Raw genomic sequence first — 24,605 nt, forward strand, 5'->3', positions numbered from 1 at the left:
CAAAAGGTATTTTCTTCAACTAGTCAGGATCCTTTAAATAGCAGCCCCCCTGGTTCACTGAAGTGTTACTTTTCAGATCATTAGCCAAAGAAATCAGAAGATGGAGACAAAGTAGAAGGAAAAAGCAGGCAAATTGTTCGGGCAAATTGCGTACTGGGGTTCCTGGCAGGTCTTTGAAAAATGGAAGGAGTGTTTGGAATTGAGCGTGTCCGCGTGGAGGGGGGGGGGGGGACGCTGCAGGAAGGGGGCAGGCAGCTTTACCGGGCGGCAGCCCAGGTGTGTGGGCAGTGCGTAGCACCTGGTCTCTCCCTCCATGGCGTCTGCAAGCTCCTGAGAGTGACACGCTTCAAACATACCACTGAGGTCAGTGCTGCAAAGAAGTCAGGCAGGGGCTGGGGGAGCCTGTGATGGGGGACCTGACCTCATCCTCAGGGTCAAGGGAGGCTTCCTGGGGCGAGTGACAACTCAGCCCGACGCTGGAGGCTGCGGCGTGATTGGCCACGCAGAGGCCGGGCGGAGCGTGCGAAGAACAGCTGTTGCTGCTGTCATTACGGTGCTTGGCCTGAGGCTTCTGTACGGTGTGGCCTTCCCCCGGCTTCGTTTCACCGCCCGGTTGTTCTGACACGCCCCCTGTTTTCTCTCTGGGTTGTCTACACTTTAATTCTGTTTTTAAAATAATCTTTTTCCTTGTCATTTGACTTAGTTTTGTATGGACAGTGGCCGAGGGGGTGGAGGGTGGCTCACTTCCCTCTTTCTGAGTCCTGATGTTATAGGACACAGAATCGTGGCCGGGGGGCCTTGGTCCCGTCCCATGTTCAACTGCTCATGCCCCTCCCCCTTGTGGCTGAGCAGATTGGGATATTTGGTGGCTCCTTTCTCGGGATGGAGACCTCGTGTCTCTGCAGAGGTTGGAACACTCGGAAGGGGTAGGCTGTAAGGGAAGAGGTGATTTTTGTTGTGAGCCTGTTTCCAGGTGGGTCTGTTGATTGGCCCCATCCCAATTCTGCTCTGAGACAAGGCTGAAGCACAAACTGCCTTCTGTCCCTTCCAGGTGGCCCCAGACTCGGGCTAATGGTCACCAGGGGGAGTGAATGGATAAGATAGGCTGTTCAGAAACCAACATCACTATTAAAGACATAATTCAAAGTGCAATAATGGTATAGAGCATTGAATCAGAAGGACAGCACATTCATTCCTCCGATGTGGTGATCTCCGTATTAATGAGATTTTGCTACTACCGTGCCATATAACAAACATCCACAGAATTTTCGTGGTAGCCATCTACTCATATTTTTAGGGGGCTGGGGTTTGGCTGGTCTTGACTAAAGCAGGTCTGCCTCTGACCACAGGTCTGGGATCAACTGAGGATCAGCTCACCCTGGCTGGACTCTGGCCCGCATGCCTCTGGTCCTCCTCGGACCAAGCCACCAGTTAGGGCCTGTCTCCTCACAGCAATGTTAGAAGCACCAGAGGGCGACTGAAGCACATGAGGCTTCTGAGGTCTGGGCTCAGAACTGGCACACTGCCACTTCCTCCCACATGCCATTGGCCAAAGCAAGTCATGTGACTAAGCAACACCAAGAGCAGGGAAATACATCCCTCCCCTGGCAAGGGTACTGATACAGGGAAGAGTGAAGACTCAGGACCAAACTCAATCTGCACCCGCTCCCCAAAGGCCAGCACCCCTGTACGATTCAGACTTTAACAAAAGGGGCAAGGAAGAGATGGCTGATGGTTGTCATTGTCACAATCCATCATGGATCTTTTTCTGGCCAATAATTGCTTAATGTTCCTGATGAGTTGGCAACGTTTCCAGTGTGTCGTTTGGGCCCATTTTTGTGCTGAGTGCTTTTGGGGGACATCAGAGAGAAAAGCCCTTATTCTACCTTCAGGAGCTCATGACCCTGTGAGGGGTAAGGCGTGTGTACAAAGACAAGATGGGGGCAAGATGTGCTCAGTCGCGTCATACAGACTGGAGTGCAGAGAAAGGAGAGACCAGCAGAGACTAGGAAAGAACGGGATGGGAGGAGAGGAATCATACTAATAACTAGTAAGCACTTGCCGGATGCCAGACACTGTGCTGAATCCTTCCCACGCCTGCTCTCGTGACCGCCAGAGAGGCACCGTGATCACCACCATTCAACAGATGAAAAACCAGAGTCACAGGGAACTCAAGTCACTGGCACATGGTCACCCTTCTGATAAATCCTGGAACCAGGATTTGAGTCCAGCCCTTCCAGCGGCCAGAGCCTGAGAGTTCATCACCAGGATCATGGCCAGCCACCCAGGGGGTAGGGGAATGGCAAAAGTGGGCAGATGTGCGTAGAGGACAGCTTCCAGGGGGTGGGAGCCGTGGAGGGGACCCCAGCCATGTTATGAACTATAAATGGGAGCAAAGATAGGATGTGCGATTTGGCCAAGGTCCTGCAGCAAGACAGGGTGGAGGCTGGGCTGGAAATTCTGACTGTTGGCTCTCCTTCCACTTTCCCTGGTTCCAGCCGCTTTCTGGGCTCTCTCCACCCATCTGCGCGGCCACGCCTGAAGCGTTTCCCTCTTGGAAGAGGTGCAATCCACTGGCATTGGAGCCGGGTGGACTGGCTCCCTCTCTCTATCCATCTCTTTCCTCCTTTCCCCTGCCATGTTCTGGAAAGGGCAGTGTGAGGGAATGTGGGCAGGTTGCACCAGAGATATACATCTGAGAACTGAAGGAACATTTATTTTTAATTTAGACTTAAAAAGAAAAAAGGAAGTTATAAAATATCTGCTCCTGCTCCTGGGATTGTGCAGATGGCACTGCGTGCTGCCTAATAGGGAATGGGGCTGGCACCGCGTGCTCCCGGCCCCACCAGCCTGATGTAGGACCTGGAAGGCGGGATCCCTGTTCCCTTTGCCTCAGCTCGAGCGAGGTGTTCTGCTGCCTTCTAACCCCTCCTTCCTGGACTCCAGGCTGCTGATTCCCCAAACCTCCTCCTTCAGGGAGGTCAGTCTCTCAGCTGTTCTCGCTCCCGTGAGAACATAGCTCCCGTGAGAACATACCACACGCTCTGGCACACCTCAGGGCCATCTTCCCTCCTCCTTCAGCAGATAGCCAGAGCCTACCTCCCTCTCCCAGCCTGAACTCCTGTTTGGATGTTAGAATTTATCAGCCTCACAGATATCCAGGTACCCCATTGAACCATCTCGTGGTGTTCATGCCCAGGTGTTAGAAGGGACTTTCTCATACGTTTCCCGTTTGTATGTGTGTGTGTGTGTTGTGGTTAGGTACGCTATATTCCTTTCCTCTGGTGTTCCTCATGGGAAGCAGCATGGGACTCGGCACACAGAAGAGGCTCAGAATGGGCGTGGAGTCTGGTTCTTCTTTGTGCTCACACAGGGGGGTGAGCTGGAGAAGGAGCCCTACAATCAGACAGGGCTCCCAAGCCAGGAATCAGAAGACGTGACTCTATTTCTAGCTTGCTATGAAGCCTTAGGCAGACCACCGAATGTCTCTAAACCTCAATCATGCCATTTGCAAAATATAGAAGGTAATCTCTATTTTGTCTGAGCCCCACGGTTATAATAAAGACGATGGTAAGCGGCATAAGCGGACATGCTTAGCAAAATCAACCAATCGATCACTCACTCAGTCTCTTAGGAAAGCATACGGAGTCAGAGCTGAGTGAGCGTGAGGCTCGTGTGAGAGCAGGAGGTTGGGTCAAGAGGCTGCTCAGAGCTGACCAGCCAAGCGAAAGAGCGTGAGGCTCGTGTGAGAGCAGGAGGTTGGGTCAAGAGGCTGCTCAGAGCTGACCAGCCAAGCGAAAGTTCACTGGTTACAAGCCGTGAGCGTGTGTGTAATCCATAGCCTGGGTGCCACTTTTGTTTAGTTTAGGGCTGTGTTTTGCTCTGAAAAGACTTGATATCACATTTTTAAAATGTATGGCACACAATAAATCGATGAAGATGACAGTGAGACAAAAGCAAATGTAGGGAAGGGGAGATAAGATGAAGTCGGGAGGGAAGTTGGGACACAGAATACCTGCCAGGAGGATGCGTGTGCTGGGCAGACGTGGGCTGCAGAGAGCTGGCCTGACAGTAGCAGTCAGTGCGGAGAGGAACACAGGTACATGCCTGTATGTGCAGGATTGATGCCGACCAGATGCTCAGAAGGGGCCCCACTAGGGAATGAGCCGGGAGCGTCCTGGACAGCAGCTATCTGGTAAATACAGTGAGTCCCATGGGGCTGCATCTTACCATGCTGCTGGTGGCTCAAACACAGTTCAGTGGGTACAGTGGGGATTGTAGGGGAGAAGACAGTGCCGTGCATAACACACCCATGTTCTATCAACCAACAGATTTGGGAGGGTGATATGTTCTCAACAGTGAAGAACTACTTTCATTTCCCCAGGCTTTGGGAAGCAGTCAGGCATGTACATGTGTAGTGATACGTGCACAAGCCCTCTTGCGTGCACACACACACACACTTGTGGGTTCACACTGTTCCCAGCTTCAGGCCTCTCTAGGCACAGCTTCTTCTCTATAGTCTGGCTCCTGACTGGCTGGAAAGAGGGGCCGTGTGTTCCCCACCATACTTCTCAACTGGACTGGGCTGGGAGGATTCCCTTTGCAATGGGGCTGTCTCTTTTGACTTCACATGTATTACTTGGAACCTGAGAATAGAATTTAAACTGAGTTAGGACCTCCAAGGTCAACTCCTTCACTCCATAGATAAGAAAGCTAGAGCCCAAAGGGGCTGTCTTCTGCTGGAGATCACACAAGGATGGAGCCAAGGCCAAGGACCAAAGTCACCTGATCACCACTCCAGTACCCTGAGCTGTCATTGCAAGGAGAAATGGAGCTGTGATCTCATTTTTGGAGAAAAACCTCATAATTTCTCACTGGAGCTATGGAATGGCTTTCCATGATATAATTTTATTCAAACTGATATGGGCCAATAAATATAAATGTGTATACATATTCACTGTTTTAGAAACATTTTAATCTTTAAAACATGATTTACTAATATTGCTGAGGATGTCTAGAATTTGATTCACCGCATAGAATTGAATGCTCGTGTTTGTTCCTTACAGAAATTCTTGCCAAAGAGCCATTTTATCCACAGGGATGATAAATAAGTCAGTATGTGGATGGTTGTGCACAGTTCTTTCCATATGCAGCAGCACTTGGTAGATGTTATTTTGCATACAGGCATTCACAAGGTAAACTTAAGAGACACACGGGTCCCTGAAATCCAAGGTTTGGCCAGTGTTCAAATCAGACAGTTCATCTTGGCTTAAAAAACAAAGTCGGTGAGCCTAGGTCTTGGGAGTAAGGGACCCACACACACGTAGTCTTGCTTAGCTACACGGTGCAGTGTAGCTCTTGCTACACTCACTTTCATTCACTCCTGCTACACGAACGCTCCTGCGTTCACTCACTTTTCAATAAATGTTTACTGGACACCCACGTTTCATTCGATGGCTTTAATGTGGCAGATGTTTTGCTTCATGGGGGCTCAGTGATAACAGATACATTCCCCCAAACTGTATTTGTAAAGCACTGAAGTCCCCCGAAGTGATTTTGATTTACCCCTCACAAAATCCCCTTGGGTGTCTGGAGTGTGGAGGAGCAGGGTTAGCCGAGTAGAAGTGGAGGTGTTCCCTTTGCTCGCTTGTTGGTCTTACTGTTCGCCTGCCCGCCAGTTTTGGAAATAATGCGTGTCCGCTGTTACAAAGAGTAAGAAGTATCCAAGAGGGTGTGAGAAAGTGCTATGTAACCCATTCTACATTCTGTGCTCGGGACTTTTTTTCATGCTTGGAGATATGTACATGTATGTGTTTCTATATGTTTATATATATATATATATATAAGATGCTTTTCTTTGAAAAATGAGATGCTGTAACATAATTCTGCAACTTGTTTTTTTTTTTACACCATATACTGTTTTTTTTTTTTAAGATTTTATTTATTTTTAGACACAGGGGACAGGAGGGAGAAAGAAGGAAACATCAATGTGTGGTTGCCTCTTGTGCACCCCCTACTGGGGACCTAGCCTGCAACCCAGGCATGTGCTCGGACTGGGAATCCAACCAGCGACACTTTGGTTCACAGACGGGCACTCAATCCACTGAGTCACACCAGCCAGGGCCAAGCCATATACAGTCTTACTATGGGCAGCAGTTTGTATGTACACATCTTCTATATCCGTTTGTACAGATTCAGCTTGCTTTTCTTCATGGCTATTTGATTTTTCTTTGCAAAATTGTAGTGTGTTTCCTTTGCCTTTTTCAGCTCTCTTCTCTCTCTCTCTCTCTTTTTCCCTCCCTCATTCTCAGGTGGTCGGTCTTCTTTTGCCCAACCAGACACTGGCATCCACTGTCTTCTGGCAGGTAACAGTCTCCCAGCAAACAGGCTCCTGAGGGAGGGCCCAACAGGTACTGGTTAGAACCCCTTGCCTCAGTATCTCCTCCCCCATCCATGCTCCTCAGGGACAGTCACAGCACTCCTTACCTCCCCGAAACCCAGAAGCTACTGGGAGAAGTGCCAGGCCTTCAGGCCCTGCCCAGCTGGTCCTCGGCAGCCCGTGTCTCCAGCCATTCTGTGCCACTTCAACCTTTGCATGGTGGTGATGAGGGCTGGGCAGGCACCCTCAGCTGGATGGCTTATTGATAGCCACCCAACATGTCCCTTGGCTCCCCCTCCAGTGACCTCGAGGCCTACAGCCTCTTTGACATCAGCCTCATCCAAATCTGGGGGGAAGGTAAATCCACCCCCAAGGCCAAGGCAGCAAGGTGGATGACAAAGCTTCACAGGCCCTGGTCTCTGCTCGTGAAGAGAGCTGAGGCTGTGGCTCTCTGACAGGAGCTGACGCTCTGCGTGTGTGTGTCTCTCATACACACCCAGAGGGAAGAGAAGGAAGGAGAACCCGTCTGTCTTCAGCAGAAAGTGTCAGTCTTCCCTGAGCACAACCCCAGCGGTGCCCGTGTCTGGGTGCTGAGGGCGGTGCTGGACACTGGGCTGGGGACATTCCAGGGCCCAGCTGCCCACCTCTGTCCAGGAAGTAGGGTAATAAGGATGATGTGGCAAAGGCAGGGGGGCCGTTTGGGGCAGTGAGAGCCACGACTTTGGAGGAGGTACTGCCTCTGGATCAGGATGGGCCAGTGGCGTGGGTGGAACCAGTGCCTGGTCTGCCAGGAGCTGAGGGCTTTCCCAGGACTGGGGACGTCAGTGCTGAAACTGGCCCAGTTCCAGGCAAACTGGGCATTGGTCATGCTAATAGCAGGGTGGATACACCACCGTGAGCCGGCAACTCACGTTTGTCTGAAGACGTGAGGCCTCCTGGGGCCCGGGCCTGGCTTCCAGGGAGGTGAGCAGTCTTCCCTGACTTCTCCTCTCCCCACTTGCCTTTCAGTGGCTGAACCAGAGCCACAACGCTTGTGTCAACTATGCAAACCGCAATGCTACCAAGGTGAGCACCACGGACCACCAGCCGGTGGCGGCTCTCGGGCTGGTTCCCTTCATCCCCCCTGCAGTGTGTCATGCCACGCACCTGGGTCGAGCATCGCCCTCCTGGAGGCACCTTATTTAAGATGCCAGCTCTGCAGGCCCTCCTGATGAGAGGGACTGTTCATGTGAGGTGAAGAAGGCCTGTGACGTGGGAGCGTGGCAGGGCGGGGAAAGGGATGAGCTTCGCCGGCTCGAGGATGCCCTGCAGGCTGCTCTCACACCCCATGGTGGATCAGGACAGCAGCAGCCCCCTGGGGGTCCGACTTTCCCTAAAGCTTTCTCCAAGCTTTCCTGGAAGTGGCCTCAGTGTCCCTGGACTTCGGGCTGCAAAGTTGAAAGGCTGCTCTTGAGGGGCGATGGGCCTGAGAGGACGGGATGGACACGTCTCCTCCTGCCCTCCTGGGATGAATTTGCCGTGGAGGCCCGGTCACCCTTTGTCATCCGGGAGGGGCTCCTGCGTCTCTGGCAAGGCTGCCTTGCACCCTGGTCAATTCTCACTCTTCAGTCCAAAGACAGGGAGAGCGGGAAAGGAGTCTAGGTCCCCGTGGGAGGGTGGGGGAAGTTTGGGTAGGAGAGGGCCCAGGCATTTTCCAGCCTTGGAGGTGGAGGTAATACTTCAGGGCCTCATACTCTGAGGACACTTCCCTCCTCATTCCAGACCTTCTTCTCCCCCATGTGCTCACGCACATGCATCTCCACTCGTTCGGCTCTCGTCGACCCTAAACAGAGCATCTCCAAATTGCCATTGTGGTACATCAAGGCAAATTCTGCAGCTCTTGTCTTGATTTTCTACATTGCAACTCGGGATACATTTTTCCCTAGAAATACCGAGCAACTGTCATCTATTGGCATGGAAGCGCAGTTGCTACCAGGGTTGACGAGGCCTGTGGGAGCCAGCCAGGCTGGAGCCAGCCTTGACACTGCCGTGTCTAGCAAGGAAGTGCTCCAGGTGCCAGACAGCCCACTTGCAGCATGTAGCCTCCCGAAACCGAGTCTGCTTGCCCAGCCATGAATGACCCATTCGGCCCTTGCCGTTCTGTGCCTGTAGGCTGCAGTATCTGCCAGTGACCGTTACAGAGTGGGCAGAGTGCGGTGGGCCCTTCAACGTTTCCCTGGACACGGCTCCCTCAGATTTCCGCATTTAGAACTGCACTGCTGGTAGCCGGGGTCCCTTTGGCTTCCAGAGGGACCTCTTTCTGCCCACCCCACCCTCCACTTGCTGCTGGGGCTGTGTGGGAGTCTTGGGCACCCAGTGGGCCTGAAATTCTGTCTCTATCTTCCAGCCTTCACCCATGTCCAAGTTCATCCAGGGCTACCTAGGAGCTGTCATCAGTGCCGTCTCCATCGCTGTGAGTAAGCCCCCACCCTCCACCCCCCTCCCCTAGTCCTGCTGCTCTGTGTCTGTCCTCTGCATCATCTTGGGCCAGACCTTGTCTGACGGTCAGGGCAAGGAGTGTGGAAGACGCTTCTGTGGGTGGGCCGTCAGGGTAGGCTTTCTAGGCAGGAGAGAGTAGGTTCTGCTGACACTTTGAGAGAGAGCATAAAGTGGTGATTCAGGTTTCCGAGCAGCGGGAGGGGAGGCAGTGCCTGTGGGTGGCGAAGAGGGCTGCCCCCTGCAGCTAAGGGCAGCACGTCAGTCCCCAAAGGGCCCCACACTTGCCTGGCACTCTTCTCAGGGCAGCTGGTCATCACATGCAGTCACGTGCCTAATGCAGGAGACCAGGGCCTGTGGAATGGTTCTCAAGGTTGACCCCAATGCCATCTCCCCCTTGCTCTTTGGCTGGGCTCCTGGGGCACTCTTGTCCCCTCTCTATAGTCTTGGCCCTGTGCTCACATGCCTTGACCCTTCTGGAGGCCTGTAAGCTCCTCAAGACAGGGGCAATAGGCTCATTTTGAATCCCACAGGACTGAGAATAGAGCAGCTATTGTGTAGGGGAGGTTTGTAGACTGTATGGGCCTCAGGATGGATCCCAGGGCAGGTGACACAGCAAGGGGCCTACGCCAGAGCCTGAACGGAAGCTCAAGCTCCCAGGACCTTGGTCACATGTGTCCCACCCTTGCGCCCACTTTTGTGCCCACCCTCACCCCTCTGGCTGACACGCTCTCAACCCTGGCTGGGTGGTCTCCTTTCCCTGACTGCAGGGGCAAGTCACTGCACAGCTTTGTATTTTATTCATCGTGCAATAAATACATGCAATTAATAGGAAAAAATTAGGAAATTTGAATCAAAAGACATTTTCATATAATAATCTTTTTGTGAAACCCACTTTTCTCATTGTTTTTGTGTCATTAAGTAAATGTAATGATTGTTCGTGAAAAGGCACTAACCCATCATACCCATGCCATTGTTTACTTCACTGTCCCTCTGAAGTCGGGATTAAGTCATCCTGAAATGGCCTCGTTTACTTCACTGCTATGTGGAGAGATCGTCTCCAAATAGCTGTTGGGGGGGGGTGTCCCCATTTCATGACCAAGATTGTTCTCCTTCCCTGAATGCTCATGTCTCATCACAAGCAAGAAGCCAGGCATTGCCAAATCTGTTTAGGTGACCGGCCGAGAGACTGCTCACGCCACCCTGGTGGCCCTGCAGCCTAGCACGAGACTTCACTGTGTCGGGATCCTACTGAGGATCCTGGTTCTGTGGAAGTTGCTGGCCAAGGTCAGGGGCTCCTGTGAGAGACAGGAAAGGGCTCTGTCACCTTTTCTTGCTTATGTTACCTCTTCTCCCCTTACAACAAGAGGAGTGGATGGCTCAGCCTAGTTTAGCAGCTTGAAAGTCCCACTTTCCTTCTTTGGAATTTAAGGGTGAGGTGGGGTGGGGGAGTTGGAAGGGGGAGCCGCACGGGGAGAATGTTGAGCGGCTCAGACTGGGAAGGCCTGGAGAGAAGGGGGGGCTGTCCTGGTGGGACTTCCTTCTCAGGCCAGGGGCCCCAGGCTCTGCTGTCTCACCTGAGGGGTCCTCAGTCATTCCATCACAATCTCTTCCTAGGGCCAAAGCTAGCCAGATGTGGGGAGGAGACTCTGAGGCACCAAGCCTAGCAGCGTTGCTAGGGATTGGGGGTCCCTCGGGGCTCTCAGAGCCCAGGGTGTCGCCCCTAGGGACTGGGGACCTCATGCAGGGCTGTCATGGGCCCCAGGGGCTATGCCAGCGCTGGGGATGCCCTCCTTCCTCCTCCCTGCTATCTGCAGAGCCCTCTAAGAGGCTTTCCTTGACCATGCCAGCCCACACTGTTCTCCCTGTGTCACAAGTTCTGGCAACTTCTGTCCTCCACACTCTCAGTTATACCCCATGTGCTGTCCTCTCCTTGATGCACTGGATTACAAGTTACCCAGGGACAGGCCCTGTGTCTTCTCCCCCACAGAGGGGGGCATGGAGCACTGCTCCATAAATGCTTGTTAATTAGGCTGCCGATTCGTTGCTGGCCGGGAGGCCCTGCTCCGCTCTGATCCACAAGTCTCCACAGTGGCGGCGTCCCCCTGCCTGCCGTCTTCACACAGTGAGGGTCTAACTCCGGCAGATGGAGTGGAGTTTCTGACTTGGAAAATCTGCAGCTTGCTTGCTTTTCTTTTGTGTGTGTAAATCACAAAACCTCCAAAGAAAGAGGCTTTATTTTATTTTCCTTTCCCTTGTTCTCTGGAACCCCGGGCCCCGCGGCCTCATTAACTGATCTCTGCTTCAATTAGTGACAGATCCACTCCCAGGGCGAGCCCGTTAGGAGGAGATGACCTGCAAACAAGTGTCAGGGCCCCAGTGGTTGGCCCAGCGCTGGCATTAATTAAAACGAGTCCCTACAAGCAGGCGGTGTGGATGGGGCTGCTGACAGGCTGTGGGCAGATCCCGGGGACCGAGGATGAGCTGGGGTGGAGGCCAGGCCCTGGGAGTCCAGCCTCCTCTCTGGACAGTGCAGAGCCCTGCTCTCCTCTCACTAGAGCCCTTGACCTTGGCCAGCAACCCCTAGAAGCAGGGATCCCCAGTTTGCACGCCCTAGATGTGAAGTCTCGTGCTGGTTGCAGTGCTGGTGAGCAGCCTTTTGGTGAACCCTCTAAATAGATTTGGCAGTGTCTGGCTTCTTGCTTGAAAATAAAAAAGAGATTTCATCTTCAGTTATTTTTGAGATCTAACAGTTTGCTGTCTTTTAACAAAGGAAGCCTCCGTCAGTCCTCGCCGTGTGTTCGTTCGGGAGTCCGTGTCGAGCCCTTCTGTGGTCAGCCCCCACAGGGCCCTGGCTGCGCGAGGGCAACCCATTCACTCCCTGAAGGGTGCCTCTGTGCTGAGCACTTTGCAGTTTAACTGGTGCATGCTTCAGGTGCTGAGAGGGGAAGCTGGGGTACTCTGTGCTGTAACCGGAATTATGATAAAGGCCACCCTTGGTAAAGGGTCAGATAAAGAACAGACCAGAGAGGTAAAGGCAGGGCTGTGTCCACATAGGGGGCCCAGCACACAGCAATGCACGCAGGGAGAGAGCATGATGGATGCCAGGTGTCAGAAAAGAAGTGTGGCTGCTACATACGAGTGATGGCGGTGAGGGATGACGGAGTGGGGGAGCAGCAGGCCGGCTGTGCAGTACTCCTGCAGGGCCACGCCAGGAACCCCTGCCTGGGCTCAGGGAGCCATGGCATTGCAGGCGGTGCAGGCAGAAGGGGCCTGGAGAAGTCATGGGGGGTTGGCGGCCCAGCAGTGGACCACCTTCATGGATGCAGGGGCTGGGAGGAGTGGACCTGGGGCAGGAGAAGAGGGCTCAGGGCTAACGTCCCGTCAGAAAGTGGTTGATGGAGCCAGAGTGTGAGAGTCGCTTCATGCCTGATCCTCAAACCCTTCACCTTCAGCCAGGTCTTAGCTGGCGAGGACTTTCCCCTGTGGAGCAACACTGACCTCCATTCCTAAAGGGTCTGGGCCTCAGGGGTCCTCCCTGTATAGGATGTAGTGGTGTCTGTTAACCTTCACCACCAGACAGACACGGGAGTGTAAGGAGTGTCCCTGGGGATCCCTGGGCTGAACCCCTCCCCCCCAGTTCCCACTGCTTACTCCATGTTCCCGTGATAGTTCGACAGGCGAATAGTCATAGGAAGGCCAGGTACTGTCTAGGTGTTCATCTCCTTTTTACAGATGAGGAAACTGAGACACTATTCTGCTACCACAGGACCTCTTTTTCTCCAGGCTCCCCCACCCCATAACTAACGTAAGGGGGCCAGAAAAGTCAAGCAGTGTTCTCGGCTTCTAGCTTGAAGGGCTCCAGGTAGACAAGTCCGCCCCAGGTACCCCAAGAGTGGTGGGGACTGAAAGATGTTTGAGAGGTTTTTCAGCTGTAACAGGGTTAGACCCTCTGCTCACCCTTGTGCTTGGTTCCTAGGCCTGTCTTTTCTGGCCAAAGTCAGGTCAGCTACATGTGTTTGTCCCTGGTTCACAGCATGCCCTGCCCTCTGCAAGATGCACCCAGCTGCCCTTGTGGTTCTGGGTATACCTCAGGGTGTTCTCTGTGGTCAGGGGTGTACCTCAGTTATTCTCTGTGGTCTGGATCTGTGGTTGAGGGGTGTACTGCAAGGTTCTCTGTGGTCCAGGGTGTGCCTCAGACCCTGCTGTTCTTCTCTGGTCGTGATGGAGGCAGTGGGCTGGCAGCCTGAGCATCCTGGACCAGGTCATTGTCTTAACTCTGTCACTAGGATTGGCTTCTGAGTTGGAGGGCCCATCACATGGGCCCGGGAGCATACTCTGAAGTGTTCCAGAAGCCTACAGATGGTGATGCTGGCAGTGGGGAGGCTGACATGAATGTCAGCTCTGTATACGTTTTAGGGAGGACGAGTTGTCCCCTCCTACATGGAAGGGGTGTCATGTAATTGGTGTACCAGCAGGTAGCCAGCTGGTCTCTGTGGGTGACGGTTCAGGGGTCAGGTCTGGCCATTGTAGCTGGCAAACAAGCTGTGCAGTCACAGTCGGAGCTGACTGGTGTTTTAACCTGTGCGTGACTCTCTCCCAGCCACTTTGGTCCTTTGCTCCTGAGCTTGTTGCCAAGCAACGGGCTGGCTGGGGTTGCAGAAAAATTAGAGGGTACTGGGCCATTTTGTTACCAAGTTTCTTCTACAATGTGTGCCCTCTGGTGGGCAGTCTTGGTACCTCAAAGATTCCTTGACCTACCCGGGCCCCTGCCCTCCAGGACCCACACAAACTCCTGACCATTTGGGTACATTATCGTCCACCACCTGAGAGCGGACCTAGATTCTGCCCTCGCGCCTTCTTGGACCCCCTTATGGCAAACACCAGTAGAGTCCACGGAGCTGGTTCTGAAGCCTGCTGAGCCCTTCCTTCTAACCTGGCTGTCTGCTACTCGCCCTTCAGGGCTCCGTCAGGCATCTCCTTTCTCAGAAGCCTTCAGGGCCCTGGGGCCACCCCCTCTGAGACCCCCCACCCCTGGCAGAGGGGACGAGCCGCCCCCTCAGGGGGGCATAGACTGAGTGTGCAGCATCTAGCCCTGGTGCAGTTCCTGGCCGAGGTGGGCCTCAGTGACTGCGCAAGGCCAGGCTGCTGTGGCTCTTTGTTCTTTCTCTCCTGTTTCAGAAATCAGTCACTTGATTTACTCTAGGAACACTTATTTGGCACCTGCTCATTTCACCGGGCACCAGGAATTCAGTGAGGAATGGGTGGCAGAGGCTCCGAGGCCAGGGCTGGGGCCTGTTGGGAGACATGGACATTTAGTAACGAGTCCACAGCTTTAAGTTATATACATGTATTGCTTTGATTTACAACATTTTAATAAGGCAAATAAATATATCCTTAGAGGCTGTGATAGGTACAGAGAAGGAAGAGGCCCAGGTTCTGTGAGAGGCTATGAAAGGGGAGCCTGAGTGAAGAGGGGCTTCTCGGAGGGCCTGCCAGGCCTTCAAGCCAAAAAGTAAGGAGGCCAAGGGAGGGGCAGTGCTTGGAAGCCCTGAGGAGAGAGAGAGGGAGTGGGGCAGGGAGGGAGGGAGGGGGAGAAAGCCAGAGAATTGGCTCCTCTGAGGGGCAGGGGTGATGGTGAGGTGCCTCAGGCCTTGCAAGGAAGGCCAGGCGGCCACAGGCCGTTCAGGTCTGTAAGTGCAGTGAGAAGCCACTGAAGGGCTAAAGCAAGTTCACCTCCATTTTTAGGAGATCACTCTGGCTGCTGTGTAGAGTGGATTGTAGTGGGGGTGGGGGGCGAGGGTGGGAGCAGGGAGCTAAGCTAGAAGGCGGGCAGTCGTTCAGGGAGAAAAGACTGGGGCTTAAGCTAAGGGGTGGCAGCAGAGAGAGAAGCCATGTGCAAGGTGTTCAGGAAATGCCTTGGGTAGTTTTGCAGGATGGGTTGGATGTGGAGTGGGAGAGGCCTCCTCGGGGAAGACTCCTGGGTCTCCAGCACGAGGAGTGAGCCGGGAATGCGTGAGGAACCAGGTGTGGGTGAGGAAGAGCAAGATAGCCTTCATTTGGGTTGTAGGAAGGTGGAGTACCTGAAGCCCCTTGAAACAGAGGCATCTGCAGGGCATGGGGCTGGGGAGAGGATACAGCCCAGGTCAGAGAGGGCTGCCTGCACTGCTCAAGCCCTGCCTGGTGTCTCTTTTCTGGCCTTGCAGAAATTAGGCTGCTGTTGGCCTGGGCAAGACCTTGATACTTAAGGAGACAGCTATCAGCCACATGGCTCATGGCAGTGAAAGTCTTGTGTCATGGTGTCCCCACTCCACCCCCACCGGCCCCATTCTTGGTACTAGTCAACACTTATCCCCACTGTGGGGGATTGCCAGGAAGCCAGTCTTCCCTCCTCTTCTCTGCTCTTGTCAGCTGCCCCTGGGAAATTCACCAGCCTGGGAGCCGGAGCTTGGAGAGAAGGGGCCAGAGAAGGTCCTTAGGCCTTTGCTGATGTCCTGGGCTCTGGCTTCTCCCAGGACCCCCATCTGCTGACCACATGGGAATTCTTTTGCAAAATCCACACCCTGTTTGTTTTCCCCTCCACTCAAATGGAGCCCCTGTTTGGTTAATTTTTATTTTGTGGCTTATTTGGAGGCTGTTAAAACAGACCCTAGGGGACCCTCAGCAGTGATTGTTCCATATCTCATTATCTTTCCCAAACCTGATTATTAGCTCAGATTCTTCTGATCGCTAGCTGCTGTTCGTGATGAGTTGTGTGCCATTAATGCCAGCTGGTTCCCTTAAACAGGACCCACCATGCCAGGGAAAATGAGCTGGCACTCAGAGCCACCAGCCACTTGGCTTTTTAATTTTAATGGGCTCCACCAAATGTTCCAGGCCAAAGGGCCCCTGAGGAACCAGAACAGACGGGCTCCCAACCCCTGGTCTGCAGCCCACCCTGGTTCTTTCCTGGGACGCTACCATCCTAGCTGCTAGGACAGTAGGGCCTGGGATAGGGGGTCTGGGAGGAGACGGGGTGAGCAGCCACATGCCTTCCCTGCATTCATGCCTTTCTGCCGCCACCCATTATCAGTGGGTGGGTCACCCAGGAGCCCAGGCCTTCTCCCTACTTTGCTGGTCCCTGACCCTTCCCTGGGCTTGGGCGTGTTGGCCAGGTACTCAGAAACGTGTGTGCACCTTAGTAAATAAATCTCACCCTGGCTTTGTTGGGGAGACTCCTGTGGGCTTTGGCGAAGGGGAGGCTGGAAAAGACCTGGGACCCAGCACTGTTTTCCTCCTTTCCTCCTCCCTACCCTGGGCTCTCCCATCTGGGGTGTGGGAGACGGGCTGGGTTAGTCACTCTGGGCCATGCTAGCCAGGGAGGGGAAGGCTTGAGGGTAGGGGCAAGTCTGAGTGTTCATTACAACCGAAGGCCTCTGTCTTCCTTGCACTGTGGCCACACTCCAGCCCTGCCTGCCTTCAAGAGACTGCCAGGGGAGGGGTCTGAGCTCCCTGTTGGCTCCTCAGAGGGCTCCTTCTCCCACTCCTCCACACTCTGCATATTTCCAAATGAATGGGAGGGGTGGAGTTTGAACCCTGACCTTCTGATTTCTGGGTCCAGGGGCTCTATCTTCCTAACTGGAGCTGCCTTCCCCTTTCCTCTCCCTGAGCCGCAGCCCCAAGCTGGTCTTTTCGGGGAGGTTTTGCTATGCAAACAGCGAGTGTTAAATGGCATGTCAGACATGGAAGCACTCCTCTTTGATATGAAAGACAATTGGAAAGTAAGTAGCACAGTGGTTCAGAGCAAAGCTTGCAGTGCGTAGGCTCAGTCCTAGCTTCACCTGCCTCATAATAGCTGTCTGTCCTTGGACAAAGTTACCTAACCTCTCTGAACCTGTCTGAACGTCTCTGCATCTGTAAGGAGGGGTAACGCCCTATCTGTTGTAAAAGCCTTGTGTTGGGGCTTTCATTAAGACACTTCATGAGCTGTGCGTGGCCTGGCATCTCCCTATGCCCCTCCACTCTTTCACTCTCTGCATTTTGTAGGAACATGTTCACTGGTGTTTTGGAGGGAGTGGGGGAACACTTCTGAGTCACAAAATAGACAGTCACCACTGCTGAGAGCTGGGAGACCTGCACTTGAGATCTGTTTGCATGGCCAAGGCAGCCCTGCAGCAGGGTATCAGGGCCCAGTGCAGGCTGCTGCAACACCACGGAAATGCGCCCACACTGCGGTGCACAGCCCTGCCCCACAGCTTTCCCCTGAATATGCAGAAAGGACAGGGATTGGGCTCTGAGCATTAGCCTGAGGCTCCAGGGGGAGGCCTGGCACCCAAGAGTCCAGGCTGGGGTTTTGCCTGGCAGCCCCATGGCCCTGTGGGGCCCTGGGGTATGCAAAGGCTGGCTGGCTGGCACTTCCTGCCTTCCTGGGTCACAGGGTCATTTCTGCTGCTCCCTGCTTTCACTGCTGCAGGCTCCCAGCAGCCCTGGAGGCCTTCCCAAGGCTCTGCCTCTTCCCCAACAATAGAGCAGGTTGCAGCCAGAGCCGGCGCTGTGGATGCAGGTGGTCTGCTGAGCCAACAGGTGTGCCAGACCAGAGCAGGCCGCACCAGGCCCCCTCTGCCCAGGAATGATCTACAGGGCAGGGGCTGGCTCTGGTCTCATTTGGGGGAGCAGAGGCCTCTGCAAACCTGTCTTCTGGTCTAGCCTCATGCACCTTGCTTTTCCCTCTGTGTGTGTGTGTGCTTATGCTGTTTTCCCCACCCAAAGGTCCCTTTCCTGTGCCTAAACTCATCCTACTTCCCCTCCTCCAACAAGCCCCGCCCCGCTTCACTTCCAGCCTTTGCTGATCTCTCCATCGTTCATCTGTTTGTTGGCTCATGGGTCTATTCCTCAGTCACAGTGTATTCAGCCTGTACTACGTTCCATCCACTGCCCTAAGTGCCGGGCATACACAGATGAAGAAGACACGGGTTCCTCCCCACTCCCACACAGTCTTGGGGGCCAGTCACACACATGAGCGGTGTACTGAGAGCTGGGAAGGAGGGGCTCGTGATGCGCAGAGGAGGGACTTTCCACCAGGGAGAGGAGACATCAATTTTATATAGCCTAATTTATTGAGGCCTGTTGTCTAAATGCTTATACACACCCTTACAGCAGTCCTGGGGTGCTGTAGACGCTGCCCGTTTTTACGGACAAAGACACTGAGGCAAACGTGAAAAGTCTTCTTGAGTAGAAGGTTAAACGAGTCTGCTGTTAGTAAGTGACACTGGAGGCGGAGCTCAGAGGTGGACATTACATGAACAGGGGAGGACTGAGTAGAGGAAGGAAGGCCTCCCTGCCTTAGGGACCAGCACGGGCAAAGGCACCAAGACCGGAAAGCTGGTGTAGCATCTGACAAGCGGTGAACTGGGCTCACAGAAGGAGAAGGTGGGTTTGGGGAGTGCACTGGGGTGACAGAGGCCCAGACTGCTGCACACAGGAGATTGCACCCTCTCCCACGGATCACAGGGAGGAGCTGGCGGTGGCGAACGTGTTGTAGAGACAGAGGATAGCACGGGGATGAATTGCAGTGGGAACAGCCCAAGGCAAAGGCTGAGGAAGGGGAGCTGGGGTCTGAGCGCCCAGGACCAATGAGCCTAGGATGGCCCCACACCCGCCTTCTCGCTCCGTCCTGCTCAGCGCTCTCCTTAGCTCTGCAGGCACCTGTGGGCAGGTGCATGGATCTCACTCTCCTGAGCCCTTGTGGTTTGGCCAGGCCCAGGCCTGGGCTCACAGTGGAGCCTCTGAGAAGAGGTGCTTAGAGACTTGGGTGGGAATGAGGGTCCTACACTATGTTTATATGCAACAGCAACCGCCCCGCCATTGTTTTCCCCTCCCATGGAGGTTGCTTGCGCACACATAGCTTATGTCTTGTCTTTCTCCATCTTTCATAGGAGCCGGTTAACTGGAAGGAGTGGGTAGTGGTGCCTTAAATGGCCATGCTGCAGCTCTGCAGGCTAGGGCCTGGGGTGCAACTGCAGGGGGAGATGGTGCCCCTGCCTCGCTGCAATTCCTTTCCCCGCCCCCACCCCGCCCCACCTGTCCCTTCCTCCCACAGGTGGCTGTAGCACCATGTAGTTTTCTGTTTTCTCTTTCCAAGGTGGGCCTTAATGTCCTGGTTCAGAAAGCCAACAAGTTCACCCCGGCCACCCGCCTTCTCATCCAGAGATTTGTGCCCTTCCCCGCCGTAGGTAAGACCTGCAGAGTGTCGAGCATCTGTGTGTGTGTGTGCACACACATACATGGGTGTGTGGGGCTTTGGGGCTCTCCGGGAGCTGGAAAGCTCCTCTGCCCTCTCCTGACATGGGGGCGGAGGTCATAGGTTGGCAGGGACATTGGGAACAAAACACGTGTAGAAAGAAGAAAAGGCAACAGGGACCCCACTAACTAGCTCTGTGCCCCAAATTCTACACAGGGATTTTTTAACTGGGAGTCTTGAAGCGTCAGCAGATAGAATGCTGGATCTTGTGGATTAGGTTGGGGAAAAATTTATGTTGACCTGTAACTGGAATGTAACACCTCTTTCCATTACACATGTGGGCAGCAAACCACGGTAACAAGCCAACCCTGTGGCTGCCGCCAGTGGGAATCGCAGACCTTTGCATGTCCCACTCTGTTGTTGCAGCGATCCTAAAATGTTATGAAAAGCTCTGTCTAGCGTGGATCCGTTGGTTGGGAACATCCTGCAGACCGAGAGGTTGCTGGTTCGAGTCTCGGTCCAGGCGCACACGCCAGAGTTGGAGGTTCGGTCCCCAGTTGGGGCACATGCAAGAGGCAGCCAGTCCTTGTTTCTCTCTCACACTGATGTTTCTCCCCCTTCCTTTCTCCCTCCCTTCCCTCTTTCTAGAATCAATAAAAGAAAAAAATTAATATTGTTTAAAATGAGTACTAAGTCAGAATTATATTGAACAGATCCACTGGTAGAGCTTGTTTTTTAATTCATTAGTTAAAGAGCAAACCTATTACTTTAGCACAATTTGAAAAGCATTTTAATAACTTATTTCAGTGTAATTCTTTGCAATCCTGTGTGTTTTGTTTCATGCATTTAGGGACATTATTTGGAGAGGGGTTCATGGGTCTCACCAGACTGCCCTGGGGTTCCCGACACAAAGAATGTCCACAGTTCCCACTAGTCTAGTGTTCCAAGCCCTTCAGTACTGTGGGCCCTTTAGGTTTTGGAGGTTCTGTGCGTGTTCAGGTAATTGTGGATGCACGAGTGTGTGTGGAGGGGGTCTCACATGCCTTCAGCCCAGTCCTTGCTGGTCCCGGAGTCTCTGAGCTCAAACAGATGCCCTGGCTCTGGACCTGGGGATCCCAAAAAACCCAGCCTCGCCCTGGCTGGGTGGTTCAGTCGGTTGGAGTGTTGTTCAATACCCCCCAAAATTGCGGGTTTGATCCCTAATTAGGGCATGTACCCAGGTTACGGGGTTTGATCCCTGTTCGGGGCATGTACTGGAGGCAACCAGTTGATGTTTCTCACATCGATGTCTCTCTCTTTCTCTCTCCTTTTCTCTCTTTCTAAAGTAAATAAACATATCCACACGTGAGAATAAATAAATAAATAGAAAGAAGCCCACGCCTTGTTTGAGAAGAGGGCACCAGAGTAGAAAGTTTTTTTAAAAAAAGAAATAAACAACATTGAAAGAAACACGAGGCAGCCTGCGCTTAGTAATCGAAAGAGTGTAAGCCAGTGTTTGAGCCATGACACTGAACTCCTCAGCTGAGGCCAGAGGACAAAGAGGGGAGTTAGCCCAGGTGGGGGATAGGGCCCTGTGGCCTCCTTAGTGCAAAGGCTCAATCTGAAGAGCTGGGAGTCGGTCAAACCCAAGTTCATGGTTTGGACCCTGTTCTTTGCCTCCAAGGCTCAGCTTTCCCATCTGTAAAATGGGGCACCAGTATCTACCTTCCTACAGCCCAGAGCTGTGGGAGGACCAAATGAGACTGAAGACCAGATTTCATTCATTGGAAAGTGCTTTGAAGCACCTGAAAAGCTCCCCAGAGATCAATCCTGGGCAGCCCCGCCCCCTCTATTGTCCAGAGGCTAATGAACTCCGGGGACTAACCTGCTCCATGAGCCGACCCAGATAATTGCTATAGCAACTCCACACTTTTAATGAACTCTCAGCTATTTCTGCTGTGGGCCATTAATGGAATAACTCTTTAGATCTGACTTTGTTAAGGGGCCTAATTAAGTGAACACGGCTGCCATTCTTGTGGTCCTTGCCATCCTGGGCTGGAGGCTCAGGTGCAGCTTTCGGCTGCTCTGGACTGGATCTGGGCTCAGCTGAGATGTAATCTGTCCTTGAGCCAAGCTTCAGACAAGGACTTCTCCAGGGCCCATGCCAGCCCTGCTTTACTGGCCGTCTTGCTGTGTGACCTTGGGGGTGGTCCTAACCGTGGTGAGTCTCCTTTAGCAAGAGGGTCCCTGCTTTCGGGTTTCCCTGCAGAAAGGGTTCTGCATCACCCCTGAGACTTTCTGACCTGTCTTTGGGCTCCAGCTTGATTCCTCTCCTGCCTTCTTACCGAGGAGGAGCCCGTGGCCCCTCCCACAAGTCCAGCTACCACAGAGGGCCCTTGAGTTCCAGTGTCACCCTAGCCAGTTGTACAGGTTGCACTCAGTGTGGTTTGCAGCCCTGACAGTCCTGGCTGGCCAGAATCCTGACAGAATCAGGCCCTTTCTGGCTGCTTCCTTAGGCCCGCTGCCCAACCTGCCTTTTCCTTTCGCCCCCATATTCAAGCTTCCACACCCCTGGCCCCCAGTGTTCCTCCCAGGCCCACCTGCAGATGGGCACTTGCCAGCTTCCCGATCATTGCTCACACAGTGGTGTACAAAATAAACAGGCATGCCCCTCACTCCCCAGGGGCTCAAAAGTCCCTTGGTCCTTTCAGGCCAAGCAACTTGCACTTGGCTTTTCTCCACCTTATCTTCAGGGGCCTCTGACCAGGACAGAGCATCTTGAAGCCCCATTACATGCTGGTCTCACCAGGCTTTCCACGGCAGACTGGGCCAGGCCACCGTTAAGAACACTGAAAAGCTTGCTCAGGACGTGCTTTGCCTCTCTGGAACCCTGCCCCAACAGGCAGACGGGATGCCCTGAGCCGCGGGTACACACTGGAAGAGATTGCATTAAGTCCTGGTTATTGGAATGTGCGTGCAGGAGGATTGAGCAAAAGGGGGTCTGTGGGGTCAGGGAGGGTCCTGAAGGGCTGTGTGCAGGTGCTTAGAAGCCACACCCCGACTTGGCCCCTCCTGGGCAGGCTGGACAACTCAGGCTCTGGAAAACCAGGAGGCTACCTGGAGTCAGTTACTTCTTCCCACAGTTCTGCCCAGCTCTTCCCCGGGCTGCTGCTCCAGCCTGAGGTCTGGGAGGCCAGAGGACACCCCTGCCCCCAGCCCGCACTGGGCCCCAGGTGCGGCCAAAGAGAGAGGCCTAACACTCCTGGCACAGCACACCTGGTTCTTGCACCTGATTCTGCCACACTTACCCCTCTCAGGCCTCAGACCAGGCCGTTTCATCCCTTTTCTGCTGGGACCTCTGGGTTAATCACCGCAGGCCTCCCCTGGGTTTGCGGAGCCCAGTGTTGTAGGGCTGCACAGCCCTCCTCATGTCCCCCAGCATGCCTCTGTCCCCTCAGCTGTCCTTTATTGTTTCTCTGGGGGGACCCTAAGGCAGAGGGAGCCATCCCCTCTTACAGAAGGAGAAACAAATTCAGGCTCACTGAAAGCTATCCTGAGCTGGCCAAAGCCTGGGCCTCAAAGGTGGAGCCCAGGGCTACTTCAAGGCTCCTGGGATAACCCTTCACTTCTGGAGCTGGTACGTGAGGGGCCTGGTCCAGAGGTGGCTGGAGCTGCCTGGTGCCCGACCGGGAGCACCTCCAGGTTTGCCCCCGGTTTGTCAGCCGAGATCATGTGCGGGCAGAGTGTGTGGGGAGCCCCAAGGACACTCACTGCAGCCCCTCTCCCTGCGGCAGTTTCAGAGCCTTGCTGTGCCCTGGTCTAGAACAGCAATCATGTGGGAAATCTCAGTTTCTATTTATACGCAGACATGTTAGGAAAGACGGTGTGCGCTGGCATCGGAATCGATTGGGGACTGGTAATTAATTTGTTTAGACCTTAATTAATTCTCCAGTTCTTTCTTATTTGTGGACTGTCACGCTTAATTGCGTTCAGGAGCTCGAGCTTGGAGCAGGCCCTCCATTAATTGACGTGCGGTTGCTGTGAGGTGGAAGTTAATGGTTTGGGGAGCTGGGCAAACAGTGTAATTAAAGGTCAATTGAGGAGGCATCGGAAAAATACAAACCTCCTGGTCTGGCCACCAGCCTCCCTGAGCAGAGTCCATTCCAACGGAGGCAGGCCCCACAAACAGCCTTCACAGTGAGGCCTTGGCGTAAGGGCTGGGAGGAGTGGCCAGCTCGAGAGAGTTCCAGGTCCCCTGTGCCATGATGGGGTGGGCTCTGGGGAGAGGAGTAGACACACCTTTTCAGGAATGGGTGGGGCCAGGAGCTGAGAGCTGGGGACCCCAGGTGTCACCTGGCAAGCATGGCTGTGCCCCCAAGGCTCTGAATGTGTGCATAGGGGTCAGGGCAGGAAGCTCTGAAGGTCACCCACAGGCTGCCTGGTTGAATCCGCCCCGAGCAAGGGACCGGTAGTGTCGTGTGCTCCTAAACACCCCAATGTGGGCACTGAGCTCCCAGGCGGGGAGGCCTGAGCCTCAGCACCGGCCAGCTGACTCCTGGCACAGGGAATAACCTTCCTGCAGGGACCGGAAATGCCAGCCCTTTGCCGGGAAATGACTTTTCCCCTGTGCTGTCTACAGTGGTCCCTTATGTTAAATGTCACAGCTTGTTTCATCGCCATGGATAAAGCTCTGGATTCACCAGCCAGTCTATTCCTCAGGATGTCTGGGCAGCCTTTGGGAGAAGGTCTCCTGTTCATTCACACCAGTGTGCCTCACATCTGTCCCCATCTCCATGCCGCCTCTGGCCCCCAGGGCCACAGAGGTCTGGGTGTCACTGGTTCCTCCATCCTCTTTGCTGCTCCTGCCTTGGTGCTCAGTCCACCCTGCTTACCTCCCCTGGAAGATGGCCGTGGCAGTGTGCCTGAGACCCAAGGGTCAGCCCCAGGCCTGCTCTCCTCCCAACCCTCCTCCCTGTGATTAGAAGACAGCAGGGTGCTCCCCATGTCAGCTGTGTCCTTGGCCTCATGNCCATCTCCATGCCACCTCTGGCCCCCAGGGCCACAGAGGTCTGGGTGTCACTGGTTCCTCCATCCTCTTTGCTGCTCCTGCCTTGGTGCTCAGTCCACCCTGCTTACCTCCCCTGAAAGATGGCCGTGGCAGTGTGCCTGAGACCCAAGGGTCAGCCCCAGGCCTGCTCTCCTCCCAACCCTCCTCCCTGTGATTAGAAGACAGCAGGGTGCTCCCCATGTCAGCTGTGTCCTTGGCCTCATGACTAACACTCCCCTGACCCACGGCAAGGTTCCTCCAGAGGCCTATGAGTCTTTTCCTTGACCTGACCTCTGGGCTTGCCCCTGCTCATACCGCATCCTAGCCAGCATGCATCTTATAGCCCCCTCCAGCCGCTGTCCCTAGGCCCCAGGCCTTTGCACATGGCCCTCCTTCCCTGGGGTGCCCACACTTACTCACTACCTCAGCCCCACCTGCTGCCTTTCCTTGGCTGCAGGGCTTTGTTTCTCAGCTCACTACCTCCTCCAGGAAGCCTCCCCCACCTC

At 54.1% G+C, this 24,605-nt stretch overlaps 1 protein-coding gene across 4 annotated transcripts in view; it reads left to right on the top strand.

The window, feature by feature from the left end:
* SFXN5 (sideroflexin 5) overlaps positions 1–24,605 on the top strand; it is a 101,432-nt gene that overhangs the window by 40,186 nt on the left and 36,641 nt on the right. For all 4 annotated transcript variants that reach the window (XM_037048097.1, XM_037048096.1, XM_037048094.1 and 1 more), the window contains exons 7-10: positions 6,312–6,365; positions 7,388–7,444; positions 8,766–8,831; positions 18,975–19,065. In XM_037048097.1, the coding sequence (XP_036903992.1) occupies positions 6,312–6,365; positions 7,388–7,444; positions 8,766–8,831; positions 18,975–19,065 (268 nt within the window). The remainder of the gene's footprint in view (positions 1–6,311; positions 6,366–7,387; positions 7,445–8,765; positions 8,832–18,974; positions 19,066–24,605) is intronic.

The sequence above is a fragment of the Sturnira hondurensis genome, unplaced genomic scaffold, assembly GCF_014824575.4.
Source record: "Sturnira hondurensis isolate 20B ecotype Veracruz unplaced genomic scaffold, ASM1482457v3 Scaffold0006413, whole genome shotgun sequence".
Classification (NCBI taxonomy): domain Eukaryota; kingdom Metazoa; phylum Chordata; class Mammalia; order Chiroptera; family Phyllostomidae; genus Sturnira; species Sturnira hondurensis.